Source organism: Anopheles stephensi, chromosome 2, assembly GCF_013141755.1.
Source record: "Anopheles stephensi strain Indian chromosome 2, UCI_ANSTEP_V1.0, whole genome shotgun sequence".
NCBI lineage: Eukaryota > Metazoa > Arthropoda > Insecta > Diptera > Culicidae > Anopheles > Anopheles stephensi.
In genome coordinates this window covers 59,102,979-59,117,356 of record NC_050202.1, presented here as the reverse complement: position 1 = coordinate 59,117,356, position 14,378 = coordinate 59,102,979, and the positions used below count along the sequence as shown (strand labels likewise).

Below are 14,378 nucleotides of genomic sequence, written 5' to 3'. Positions count from 1 at the left end.
CTTTGGCATAAGAAAAACCATTTCCATCTTTTATAGCACCAGATAGAAAAACAATTTCCGGCATTCCCTGGCGCAAACCATCTTATGTACGCTCTTCTGTTTACGAAGCGAATTTAGTGATAATCAAGCTTGTGATGGACAACGTCTATCATAACCTCTCGATTTTCGTCGGCCATCAGTTTATTGCCATTTATTTTGTCCACCGCCTAACGATGCTAGATCACCTTCCCTCCCCAGCTAATAGCACAGACACCCGGAGAAGAAGAAGATGATGATGATAATGATGGCAAAAATCAATATCAAGTCTCTACACAAAAACCACACAACAGACACAACAAACGGCCGCCATCGTTTGTAACTGTCGCTTGGAAAGGCGTGATGTGATTGTACACGCACGTACTATTTTCTGCCGAGGGGGAAAACTGCGTCTTCCAGTGTGAGAAACTATCCGAATGCCGGATGGTGCATCATCAAATGTTTATGAACTTCCCCCGCAGTGACTGTACTGAATAATGGATCGTAATGAAAAGCTGGTTTACCCATACCAAAAATGGATTTCTGGGCATATACTAACGGGAAAACGTGAAAACCCGAACGAGTAATTTCCTTAGTTTCGTTGTCTTCTTCACGTTCATACTTGCGATATTCAAAAGCTGCTCAAAAAGGAAATGAAAACTTTAATAATAACTTCTCACTATCCTTCACAGCGATCACCAGCCATCTCGGAAAACCATTATCTTAGCAACAGTTTCCTTCTTCGACTCGAGCTTTTGCGCGTCTAAAGACGTCGTGCCGAGGATGACCGGCTCCAGACAGAAGCGTCCCAAAGGTTGAGGGATGGGAAAATCGATATTCACCTTTTTGGCGTAGTTTGGATCCCAACGAGTTGGTGATAGACGATGAAAGGTACCGCGCTTAGGACCTAAGGATGGAGATTCACCGGCTGTGCAGGTAAAGGTGCTTCAGGATGAAAATCTCGTTTGAGATTCATCTTTTGAAGCGTTTTTATAAATTCATCCACCACAAATCTCATCCCGATGGCAGAGCTGTGAGTGAGTATGAGCACCGAAATCTCACTCACTCGGGAATGTTTCGCATATTCACACCACCACTCCACAATAAGAGAATTTTTGGAAGTTCAATGCACCTTCCCACTGTCAGTGGAGTGATAACAAAATGGATAATAATAAAAGTAAAACATTTCCCCATTTTTAATAAACATTTAATAAAAGTAAACATTCCTTTTGGTTATCACACCCGGTGGTGCTCGTTATTATCACGGGTGCTGTGGCCTCTTGTACAAACATCAAAACAACATGCCGAAACATCATTCCATCGAAACAGTGAAAAATGTTCTATTTAGATAAGATCCATATTCTCATTGTGATAAACATATCAGAGATATCAGCCCTTGTGGTACGGAAACAATTTTCCCTCATAACAGTTCGCAGCGTCAGAGTGTGAAGAGAATGCTGCTATCCAGAAACACTAGTCACATGGTCTGTCCCTATAGGAATGTGGATTGAAATTAGTGTGCGTGCGTGGTTTTCCCACATTTTCCTCCAAAATATTTAGGTCAATGCGGAAAGGGTTTTCCTGTCACACGCACTCCACACGTTATATCGCATCAGATTCTTCAGAATTCTAACTTCCACTCTAAACACTTCCCAAATCACAACTGCTGTACACTGCACCGCACGAAGAGAGTTCCATTTTTTGAACCACTCTTATATAACACCGTTTGTTTATTTTCGCCAATTCGCCAAATATGCGCCCGCAACACTGCCATTCCCGCAGGGTGGAAAAGCGCACTACTGGCAACAAGCGGCAACCACCACTGGTGTGCCTCTCACCGTTTCACCATTCCGGTGGTCCACGTGCTGCTACACCGCTGGAGAACGTCTCATCAACCTCCTCTTTCGTTCTGCTAGCGACTCTTCCGGTCCGTGTCCGACTTGCGCGAGTTTTAAAAGCGTATTGAATGGGTTTTGTTGAGACGAGCTGTTCTGCCCCAAAAACCCGCTCCCGCAAAAACACACAGAGTTGTGCACTCAAAACTACTGGGTACACTCATCTCATCTCCGCCCAAGATAACTGAGCTCCCGCAAGATGAGCAGCACGGTGGTGTCAAAATCGTGCTGTGGAAGTGGTGTTTGGGTGGTGGTCACCGATAAAACAGTCACGAGACTCACGTGAATAAAGCTCTCTCCACTGGTAGACCGACCGTTCTACCGACGATAGGTTGTAGCCGTTGAAGCAAACGTACTTTAAACAAGGGCCGAAACGTCGAACTTTTTCATTTCCGGCAGACGGTTTAACGATGGCGCACCAGGGCCAAATCGTCCCGAAAATAGTCTCCCTTTCGAGTTGCTCAAGGTAACCGACCGGGGGGAGTTGTCGTACTGAGGGAAGCCCCCGCTTTAGTGAATGAAAAGTAGTAAACAAGCTAGCACAAGGAGTGTGTTGTAATGGTACGTACGATAAATTGGAACACGTGCAACACATGGATAGCGTGATAGTGGCACACGGTAAAATACCTGGGATGAATTAGACGATTATTACCATGCATAAAATATTATGAATACCAACATATTCTATCCCGATTCTAGCAACGAAACCCTCAATCAAGATAATCTATATCTCAACCGTAAAACAGCTTTTAAGCCCGGCATTAAGCCGGTACGCTTAAACGACCAATTTCTGATTGCTATCAAATGAATGAATATAAAGACATATCCAAACCATTACACCCTTTTCACACGGAGATTTAGCGGGCCATTTTTCCTCTTGACTGAATCCTGAACCGGATTTTTGAAAACGACGCCAAAAGAAGAAGTTCACAAAAATTTATCAATTTCATCTTTTGTTTCGAGAGCTGGTTTTCCATTTCCATTGACCGTTCCTTCTAAAAGCTCTTCTCGCGATAGCAAAGCTTTAAAACCCGTCGTCTATGTACATGCTTCGACGAAGATACGACGCAGCAAAACACCCAGCACCCAGTGTGGCGTACGTGACATCCAGCGTACTCCATTCGCACGCCGTGGAGGAGGAAACACTATACAACGCGCGGGAAAATAGGCACCTCTCGTAAACCTTGTGTGAAAAGTCGTGCGCAGCCGCGCAGAGGACGCAACCGTTCCGATCGAATGAGTGCGAAGAACGATGGTTTGTTAGACAGAGAGCACACGGAGAATGTAGTCGACTACCTGACGAAACGTAAACACAACACTCGGATCTCGGAGTTGGAAGCTTTCCTACAACGAACTCATGCTCATGAGGCAATGAGTTTCTCCGAAAGGGGAAAATGAGTTCCAGCTACGATGACGTTGTGGGAAAAATAAAAGTGAGAGTGAGCCAATGTCCTTGAGTGAGGTAACACGCTACGATTACGGGCGACTTGGCGTCTCCATCGGGAAGGTAAGCGTGAAGGAGGAGCAGGAGCACGTGTTTCACCGGTGTTCCACGTTCCACCGGTGTGCGGTGATAGCATTTTCGAAGTAATTTGCACTGTCAAAGCTTTCATTGCTCTGCGTAAAGGGGGAAAAAAGGTATAACGCGCAATTTATTGTACGCACAGGGCGGTAAGGCGACCAAAAATTAGCTTAGAGTGATGCACGCGGACACATCACACTGGGGGCTTCTTTGTCGGATAAATATTAAATGACTGCTTGCCAAGCGGTACAGAGATTTACGTTCCGTCCATGCTTTCGTCAAGCTGAGCTTTCAAAGGCCTGAGAGATAGTTTTTTTTCCGAACCTTCCTTGAACTCTTCCCTTCGCTTGTTGCATTCGTTTCTGACCTTGCTTGATTTGTTGTTCAGCTGCTTCCGACGGGAGAACCCCGTTGTATGCTGACAATAATATCCCGGCCTATTCATATTGTGCTGTCATTAAGAAAACGAAAGCTATTGTACTTCCTTCGCTTCTCTTCTATCGAGTATTGTTATTGAGGGATTATTTTCTTTCCCTTCCTCGTAACATCAGCCTTTAATGACAGGGTCATACAGAGTTGTCAGAAACCGACACATAAAAAAACAGGTCATAGTGTAATTCCACAAGGCAAGAAAAGTAAAACAAGACGCAAGCAAGACACGTGGCCCAGCAGAGCGATACTAAAACCCTCTTCTTCCGGGGCGGTGTCTTCTACGCCGCTCGCTCCCTTTCAGAAACGCTTAAGCTAAGGATTCTGCCGTGCAAATTACTCTTGTCAAATTACGGTTTACCGGATAGCTTTATGCTGCTGGTAACGTTTAGACAGGGTGTGGACACACGCTGGCAATACTAATTCCCAGACCCAGTGTCTTTTTTTTATTATACGAATTTCCACGAATTAGTGTCCTTTTTTGGCATAGGAAGCCAAAGGTTGAACACAAAGTTTACCCTCACGTTTGGGGGCTATTTTTCCTGGAAGGTAGAACACACATAAGGAAAAACTAACATTGTTCCCATGAACTCATTTGTGCGGAATAAAGGTAGAGGGACGCGGACCACTATGTCAACAATCCACACACCGATGCAAAACTGTTTATGGTGCTGACGCTTTTGCCCGTATAGTTCGTGATTACTTTCTTGTATGTAAGATTTTTTCTCACAAGGTCTGCAAAGGACCAACTTGCTTACTTGGGGGTAGTTTTTTTCTTTCACGAAAGGATGTGTTCATTTCATCTCATGGTTAAGGTACATCCATCAAACAGGGAAAGAGGAAAATCTAATTAGTTTCCCATTAGGATGATCGATAGGAATGTTTTTCTGCGCCTCGTGTTAGGAAGTAATATAAATGAAAGGCAAACATTTCCATCACTCAATCCAGACAGTAAGATTTATCGCTACACATTTGTAGAGCACAATTTAAAGGTTCATTACTGAAACACTAGTCGACCTACCAGAGTAATATATTCCTCTAAAAAATTGGTGTCCTGGACTCCAAATAGGATTTCAAAAAATATTCTTGGAGTCTTGGAGCCTAAAATTCTCGTTTTGTGTTCTATGTGAGTCCTATCAATATTATCTCTCGGGCTCGATAAATTCCACACAGACCCTTCCCAAGGATAGACCAGCATCCCAATAAATTAATTTTACACTAAAATTTGCTAAAATTCTGAAGAAAAATATTGAAGATGTGAAGATGCTGACAGAAAAATGAGCAATTGTTGAAACATTTTCTAATGTTTCTCCTCTGTCTTACTTCCTGCGAGAAAAGAGGTTCAATTTCCTGGTGCCATCGGAAGCAATCAAATTACGTTTGAGTCTTCCAGTTCAATTTTATTCAATTGCAAGCTAGCCGAAGCAATACAGCGGGGTTCTCCCGAATGAAGGGCCATGCAACAATGGAAGAGAGAAAATCCCATTTCAACAAAAAAAAGAAGCAGAAGCTACAGTGCTTCATCACAATCACACTAGCACGGTAGAGCAAGGAGATTGTGAAGAAAAAGTTATTTTTATTCCCGTCAAGATCACGCGAGATGTGTCCAAATCGTGCACACATGCGTCTGCCACGCGTGCGATTTAATTTGTCACCATGATCTTTCATCGTTCCGCTTGATGCTGTCTCACTTCAACACACACGCACACGCACAGCGTGCTATAGAGAATTGTGTCCCGAGGGAGAAACGGCATAAATTGATCGGTTGACCAAAACCGGGGGCGCCAATTTCGGGGCAATTAAAGTTTATTAGAAGGTGAAATTGATTGCACAATAAACACACGTACACCACAAACAAACAACAATAAAAATCTGGCCTGACAAATGGCGTGGAACAGTGTGATCAATGATCGACGGATCGACTGTAAGCAACAACACAACCATCTAACAACCGCTTCCATTAAACAAGTGTGAGTTAGTGCTGCTTCTAGTGTGCTCTAGCAACTTCTCACGTTCGTGCGTGATCGGGCGTACGAGGGGATAAGTGTTTAATTGTGATCAAGTGTGAAAGAGACACAAGATGCGCCGACATAAATGCAGCCGAGCTGGTAGGTTCAGGGGGTCACACACGCACTGTTCACTCACTACGCACCGTTGCGTTTGACGTTGGGGCAGAGGAATACAGTAGTATGCTGGAGGTTACTGAGCTCTGGTGGAGCCACCGTTGGTGGAGCGCTGAAAGTCACGTAGACACACCAAACGCACACAACACAACACACAGAGCGTTCCGCGTGGAAGGGGCTAGATGTTGGTGTATTACGATCGAGACAGGCTTCTGAGAAGGAGGGCCCTCCTATAGCAAATACTACTGAATGGAATTTTCCCAAACACAAAAATCAAATCCCCGAGAAACAAAAGGGACGCGCGTGCACGCACACTGATGTCACCACTTTCGAGACACACTTTGAGACACGTCGTCTTCCAGCAAAAACAGATTGAGTTCATTTTGTTTGTAAGAAGAATGGAGATGGATGGAACACACACTCGGGCCGGGGGCCTATCACTTTTTACGCCAGAGTTTTCTCATTTATCACACCGTACCGTGCTAGAATATTTGTGGAGAACACTGTTGTTTGGTAGGAGCAATAGAAATACCGGAGGCACTCGATTTGAACTGGCGCTATAGTAAACCGTCGTAACTACGCAACGAGCAACTATCGAGCAACGTCCGGGCGCGTCGTGTCTTTCACTTTCATTCGCTTCAAATACCACAGAGCAAATGGGTGAGCCGCGGATACGCTCGACCAAACTAACCCTAACGCCAGCGCACTATGGGCGAATGGGGGAACATAAACAATTCTGGTTCATGTTATATTTTTTTATCTTAAATTGTGTAAACAGCAAAGTTGATGGTTAATATCATTTTCTGTTTGTTGATGACTTGATGCGAAGCACAAAACAATTGGTTTGTGTAAAAAAATCATACTCATACTATTTTGACCCGCACTTCATAGGCTGGGTCATAAGGCATTAAATGGAGTCTACAATGAACATACGAGCAATTGTGATGCATGCGATGAAAAAATTATAAATTTCTACTACTGCGTCAAATGTATATCTTGATAATATAAACTTTGTATAGTAAATAACTTTTAAACAAAATTTTAGGTTACATTTTAAGAGCATAGATTGCTTTAGGATATATGGGCTATTTTGCCGATCTCCAAATTGACGTAATTGAGGGAGAATCACCTGAAGAAAGAATCTGGATTCTACAAGTGGGCTAATGCAGCATCACTCAGATCGATAAAGAAGAAAAAACAGCTGATTTTGCCAAGGAAGCTCGAAAATTCACAACACAAAAAACGATTTCATATGCTGCAATTTAAATTAACAAACGACCTAAATCTATGCTTTAAAACAACAAAGCGATAATCAATGTTGCCTTTCAGTCTCTGTGAAAAAAGTATTTTGGTATCGATATTTCAAAATACATGCAAAAAAACTGGTCTAGGTCATCATAAACCCGGAGATTTTCTTTTTTAAACAAAAACCATGTTTTTTTTCTTACAACCACTTCCCATAGTGCGTGAAACGAGATGGTAAAAGGAACGGTCAGATCTTCACGCACACAGGCGCGCAGCATACGACTCACATGCAGTCCGTTCTTCATTGCATTAAATAATACATCACTTGTGTGTGCGTGTAGCGCATTCAATAATGCCAAGGAATCAAGCAAACACACACCTTAAGAAAAAAACACGGCACGAATGCGGTGTTTGAAGGAAAACAAACCATCCCAGTCGGGTTTCACCTCTTTTTTGCTTTTACAAAAACATTTAATCGAAATGTCTTTTATTCGAAAAGTAAATTAAATATTCTAACAACATTACAACGTTTAAAACAATAAGCACAATTCATTCATCGATTTGACCGTTCAGGTGTTTCATGAATGCCATTTCAGTCTGGCATAAAAACAAAAGACCGGCTTTTGCTATACAAAAATGTTTCCCCCTTGTCCAACCCCTAGGGCACGCAAGCTGCGCAATAACGCCGCACATGTCTTCCTTGTTCCATACGAAAATTGATCACACTTCTTCCACTTTTTCAAATAAACAGTTGTTGTGTTGTTGTTCGATTGTGTTTATCACGATCGCCAAAGGGGTTTGGGCCAACTAACGCGGAGGGTTGTGTGTTAGTGTGTCAAAAAGGTTAGATAATATTTAACGGGCGCAGGGCGAATACGAGAGCACAGAACACAGGGAGATGCTTCGACCCTGAACATTGAGGAACTACTGCCGCTGATGGAAAGAAGCAAAAAAAAAAACTAATACACGAGGCACAAAAGATGAAATAAACAAACAAACAAGATAACCAGTTTGTACCGGCCGGGTAAGGCGTTGCTACGATCGACGATGATGATGATGGCAATAAAATCAAAAGTCGACGAAGGTGGTTGCGGCGGCAGTGGTGTAAGCCCAAGTCACTGAGCAATTTCAAATTTAAATGCTTGTTTACTTGCATTTCTACTCCTGCAGAAAGTACACTACAAAGTGGGACAATCCATCAAACGGGCGACAGGGGAGTAGTAATTCAACATTACCATGTTACCCGGGACCGTTTCTCCCGCCGTGAGTCACACCGATAAACACACTCGCTGCTCGATTGCGGTACGGCCTTCAGCAGTTGGGTGTAATTGGGTAAGGTTGGGTGTAAACAAAATCGATGGCACTTGTGTTTTCCGGTACAAAATTAGATTCATTTTCACCGGCTTCTATCAACAACAATCGTCCGGTGTGTGTATGGTTTCAATAACAGGAAGTTCAGTGCAGAAGCAACGACGGAACCGAAAAGCGCAAGATGGAAAGATGGCATAACACACACCTCTAATATAGGCTCGAAGAGCGAAGAGAACTGCCGAGGAAAGTAAGACGCAATCGGCAAGAAAACAAAACAAAATTATACACACGCACGCACACCAACATATCCAACACTAAAACCGTTTCAAGGTTACTCTAAAACCACACCGGAGTTCCACGGATACGATACGCTGCTTCCCATCCTGCCTGCCTGCCTGCCCCTGCGATGCGGTCTGCTTTGTGTATTACGGCCTTTTTACGCTAGCCAGCCGGCGGAATTTTTATTCGGTTTCTCTCCTTTCTTCTTCATGATTTGCACGCCAATTTATCGCAGTTTTGCTTCATTCTCTGCTTCATATCGTTTTCTTTCTTTTTTGCTTCTTCATTAAACCCTTCAACGCTCCCCATACGCACGGGTGTTGTGTTTCCCTTCGCATAACAGCGTAGTAAACACAAATTCAGATATAAAAAACTCTCCATACGCACACACGACCGCTCACGCATACCGTAAACGTGCAGGAGGCTCGTTTCGACAATACCAACACACACACATACACACACAATCGTGTAAGCGGTGCCAGTGTGCGTGACATCGCTGTCAGCGTAACCGCACACAGCCGGTGGAAAAGCAAAACAAAAACAAATACGTAATCAACCCTTCTGGTCGGATGGTGCATGCGGTGGCATCTCGATTATCCGGGTTAAGAGTTCGAATCGAATTTTTATGTTATATTCTATAAACGAATTAATAAATATTGTGAAGGAAAATTAATTACACAAAACAAGCATTTCACATGAAACATTAAAATAAAAAAAAGTTACGTAAATTGTTTCCCCAGATATTTTTGGTTTAGATTTTTTGACGTTTCCACATATATTTTTAGTTTTGTTTCAAGTTTTTTTAAGGTTTCTGATTTTGTTTTGCTTTTATCTTATTTGTTATATATTTTCCAAAATATTTCGAATTTTTTTTAAACAGTTGTTTAATATTTAGAATAGTTGTTGAATTGCGAAATTTAGAAAAATTGTAGAAAATTGTTAAATTCATTTTAAACCGAATCAAATTCACGATTTAGAGGAGGAAATGTCTCCCAACTAAGTTGAAAGGTGAATTATTTATAAATATGCTTAAGCTATACGACTAGGCCATTTTAATTGAGTACAATAATAAATAAAATTTTACTGCCGTAAGCTCACAAGAATAAAAGTTAAAACTGGTTAAAGTTGTGGCTTCTAAGAAAGATTTGAGAAGAAATTGTCTTTAAAATATAAATAAAATTCTGAAAAACAGGTAATTCAAAATAAAATAATATTAAATAATATATAGGAACCCGCAAAAAATCTGTATGAAGCAAACAAAAATACTTGGAAAACTTCCCTAAAAAAACTTATACACGAAACCCGAAATTTTAACAACATCGTCGAATATTCGAAATCTGGTGTGTTTAAACTTTGACATGTCTTGTAAGCCTTGACCTACATATTCAAATATCTGTCTAATAAATTTATAATTTTACTCATTTTAATAGCAAGGCAATAAACAGATAATTGATGGTAAATGGAAGAATTTTACCCAAGCTGTTCTATCTTATTGTATTATTCTTTTAAAAAATATTTCGGAAAACGTTCATCACAGCTGACCGTTGTACCGTTTCATGTAATCGACAGCATCACTCTGATGACGACATCAATCAGTTGATTTTCGAGCGAAAGCAGAAACATAAATATGGCCCACAACTTATTGCCACAGGGCAACACGTGGGAGATACTCGCATTCATAGCATGAAAAATGGCACGAACAGGAAACACACAATTGTGCCTCACAGTCAGTAGCTGTACGCATACCAGACTTTTATCGTTCACATTTAATCTGACAGATGGCGCTGGCTGGTTGTAAGTAAATAGAGGATGATGCGCGTCATTTCTTTTTTTTTTCATCGTTGATGATACTTAAACTTGACAGAGAAATGCATTTGACGATTTGTGGTCCGACAGTCGGACAGAGCCAGTGAATAATTATTCAGCAAGCAGTAATTGAAATAATAATATTTATGCAGTACTTACTTTGGACGGCTAGCTGTTGCTGATGCTGTGCGGCAGCTTTCTGTAAAATAAAGATAAGAATAGGAGATGCGTTTAAAAAGGTGGGATTGATAACACAAGTAAATGTAATCATTTTCGTGACCAGATAAAGAATATTGATGTGTTTAGCGTTTGTGAGCCGAGTAAAATTCAATTTAATAATCTAAATCAACTGATGCATCTACTACTCGCGACGGAGAGCGCCTGAAGGTATGCAATTTTGTGTCACCAATAACTAATCCAATCCTTAAGGACTCTCGGAATGGATCTGGAACTCACTTAAACCCATTTAAACTAAAATTACTCTTACAATCATTAATGCCTGCACACCGGACCGCTGCAGGGCTTCCACGTCCAGGGAACGGCTGCGATGCTGACGACCGGGAAGTTCCATTCCGCCCGATTGCCGCCGTAGCAGCTTATTCTTCAGGTAGGTCGACATGTTACGACCCGGCTTGCGCTAGCTATTTACTTTCTCCACCGTTTCCGGTGGTTTTATCACACGCACACGCACACTTAAAAAGCTTAATTTTCACTCACTCGCAATATAAGTTCTTTAAACCACTTTTTAGGCGCAATTTGTCTGCTTTTTACGGACCTTTATCCATGCATAAACTAGAGGGTAATTTTCTTTCATACACCTAACTAAAGAATTGATTAGATATCCAAAATAGCCACAATATTGAGCTCCCCATTCCTAGTACACTTAGACTCGGTTCCCTCTACTCCAACATAAAACCTACACACAAATTGGATCCTTACAACACCCTCTTCTACACGGGAAGAGAGCCACTTGATCACATTTCATATTCAAACCGACTAACCCGCTAAATGCGCATCCCAGTTGAAACTGTGTGTCCCACCGTCCCATCGTCCCATCGCTACCTGTTGCAAGTGCTCTGTTGCTCGTTCGCGTGGACAAACAAAACAATTGCATCGAAAGCAATGGATAACGAGGCGCACGCAGAACGGAACTCCAATTGGCGAGGGCCCTGGCCGTTCTTGCGTTGAAAACCCACTTCCGTCTGATCACTTGATGAATTGATAAGTGCTAGAAGAAGGCAAAAATGGTTTTAAGACAGTTTGCTGGCCACATGCGTCATTATTCGAACATTGTGCCGGGGCGAGTGGGTCTAAATTGCAACCGTTGGCGCGTTGTTCTAAAGGATGCAGCTTGATAAAGACCGGAGCTTACAGTGAGTATCCCTGACGCAATTGAGGTGAAGGTTTAGTGTGTGCAGCGATAAAACAACATATCAATTGACGGTGTTTATAAGCCGACAACAATCAACCTGGCTGTCGACTGCCCGACGACGCACTGTTACGACCGCGCGCCTCCCCGTGTCTGCTGTTGCTGTCAACGATGGAGACAACGGTGAATATAATAAAAGCAACACATTTGTTTGACTTCCGCACAAAATGTACTCAAATATACAGAAATTTTCTTTCAGTTGCGTTTCAAAAAGCTTCTCCTCATACAAGGCTGTTCTTTCTCCATTTTACTGTAAAACTTCTTATCGTTTCCGTTTTCTTGTCTTGTCATTGGCCTACTTTTTTGTGCGTCTTCTAGACTCACGTGTGTTTGATGTCCAAATGCACAGATAAGCCTCTCCATCAAAATACAGGTTGTCGATAGCCAGAAACACAACAAAAACATTTTTTCCGCAATCGATTATGATCGAACCAGACAGCAGGTGTGATTGAAGTGTGGAGCTATCAGTAATTTCGTCATTGTATTGTATCTTCTTCTGAATGAATGAATAGTAAGATTTGGTTTCCGTCTTTTTTTTGAGAGATAGTAACTCCAAGAGAATAAATGTTAGACCCTTTAAATAGATATGGGCGTAATTGAAGTCATGGAAGCTACTAAAGGCAGACCAAAACTCTTAAAGGTTCTAGTGTCAAAGAAAAAGAAGGACTTATGTGATTCTTTTGGAGTGGAGAACACTTCTAATGGAAGAAACTAGAGATCAGAACAAAACTATCAATTGTAAGGCTTTTCTCTTCGCATTACGTTCTATACTAAGTCCCTCCTCAAACAGCTCAAGTATACAACAACGACTTTAATTACATGCAAAAGGGCAGCACGGAAAATCACGAAGGGTAACTCCTAATCGATGTTCCACACAACATCCTCCCGCTTGACCCCCTCCCACAACATCCGTCCGAAGTGTGTCCGTCGCAAGACATTTTGTTCCGCACGAGCGCGAACAAAATCTAATCCACCGCAGATCGTCTGAAATTACATCGCCGGTGTACTGACGGTTGAGCGACACACGCAAACAAAACCAAAAAATCACTCATACAACAAAAATACAACTGTCTGGCAATTATAAAGCTCACTCGTTCCGTTCCGCTGTTGTCATCGCGGATGGTGCATATATTAGATCAACATGTCACCTATCGTCCCAGCCGTCCCGTCATGTCTCTGTACGTACGGTTTCAGCAGCTCATATCTCAGGAGGGGAACATCACGTCGGAAATGCATCTCTCCAACGGACAAACGGACACGTGCTTTCGGTGCATCAGTATGGCGTCTCGGTTTTTTTTCCCTCCCCAGAGGTACCGCCTAGACCAGACGTATGCAAATGTCAATAATTGGCAAGACTGGATGGCTGGAGGTCTTTTGGAGGGAACAGTGTTTTTTTTTTGTAAACGAACAAGATCCGTTTGAAAGCCAGGACCGAGTTCAAACTAAGATATTTCCGCTTTCAACGATCCTCTGAGAGAACTGTTTCATAAGAAAACAAGAAGTTCTTCACACTTAAAGAAACTATAACCATCCATCAGCTCAATCGACAGCTTATTAAAGCTTTGTGTACTCTTCTTTGAGCTCTGAAACTGAAATTGAAGTTGAAAGGATGTCTCTAACGGCTAGAAGAAAATAAACAGAGACTAGCGTCACTCGAGAGCATCAAGATGGATCCCGATCAATATTTACACTCTTTACTTCGATCGGATCGGATCATAACCTCTAGATGGTCTGGTCTTCCCTCTGATGCTTTTATAAAGTATATTTTTGCAACAAAAACGATCATTTTGGGTTTGTTTTCTCTCTCTTTGCAATGAAATTCAGTTAGCACACAAACTGGCGACTGTGGCTTCTGTGTGTCGGGCAAGGTGCTAATCGGGTGAAGAAGTTAACGATCGGCTGCACTTCTACCCCACCCCTCCCTCCCTATGACACAAAGTGCTGCTGTTAACTAATAGAGCTAAATAACGCTTTAGCGAACACACTTGACCCTAGGCTGCCTCTAAATAAGGTGTCAATTGAACGGGGGCGACACACCGGACGAAAAATTGAATGAAACAATGCACAGTGATCGATTCAGGGTGGCGAAAAGAGTTGCTAAAAATAGCACCGAGTTGCATAACATCCCACGTCATCACACGCAGCAAACAACCATTATGGCCCACTTCCGGACGGTGTACTTCAACTAACTAGTCGCGCCCCGGTAGCCTTCCACGAGCTTGTCTTTGGAAGAAAGAACCTGTCTTGAGCGATTTTTTTTATCAGTAGGTAAATAATATCTCTTCTCCGCCATTGGATGAATGGCACCGTGAACAGAGTCATTC

At 42.2% G+C, this 14,378-nt stretch overlaps 1 protein-coding gene across 4 annotated transcripts in view; it reads right to left on the bottom strand.

Annotated features, from left to right (window-relative positions):
* LOC118506424 overlaps positions 1-14,378 on the bottom strand; it is a 61,705-nt gene that overhangs the window by 24,736 nt on the left and 22,591 nt on the right. For all 4 annotated transcript variants that reach the window (XM_036043523.1, XM_036043522.1, XM_036043521.1 and 1 more), the window contains one exon: positions 10,785-10,824. In XM_036043523.1, coding sequence (XP_035899416.1) covers positions 10,785-10,824 — 40 coding nt within the window. The remainder of the gene's footprint in view (positions 1-10,784; positions 10,825-14,378) is intronic.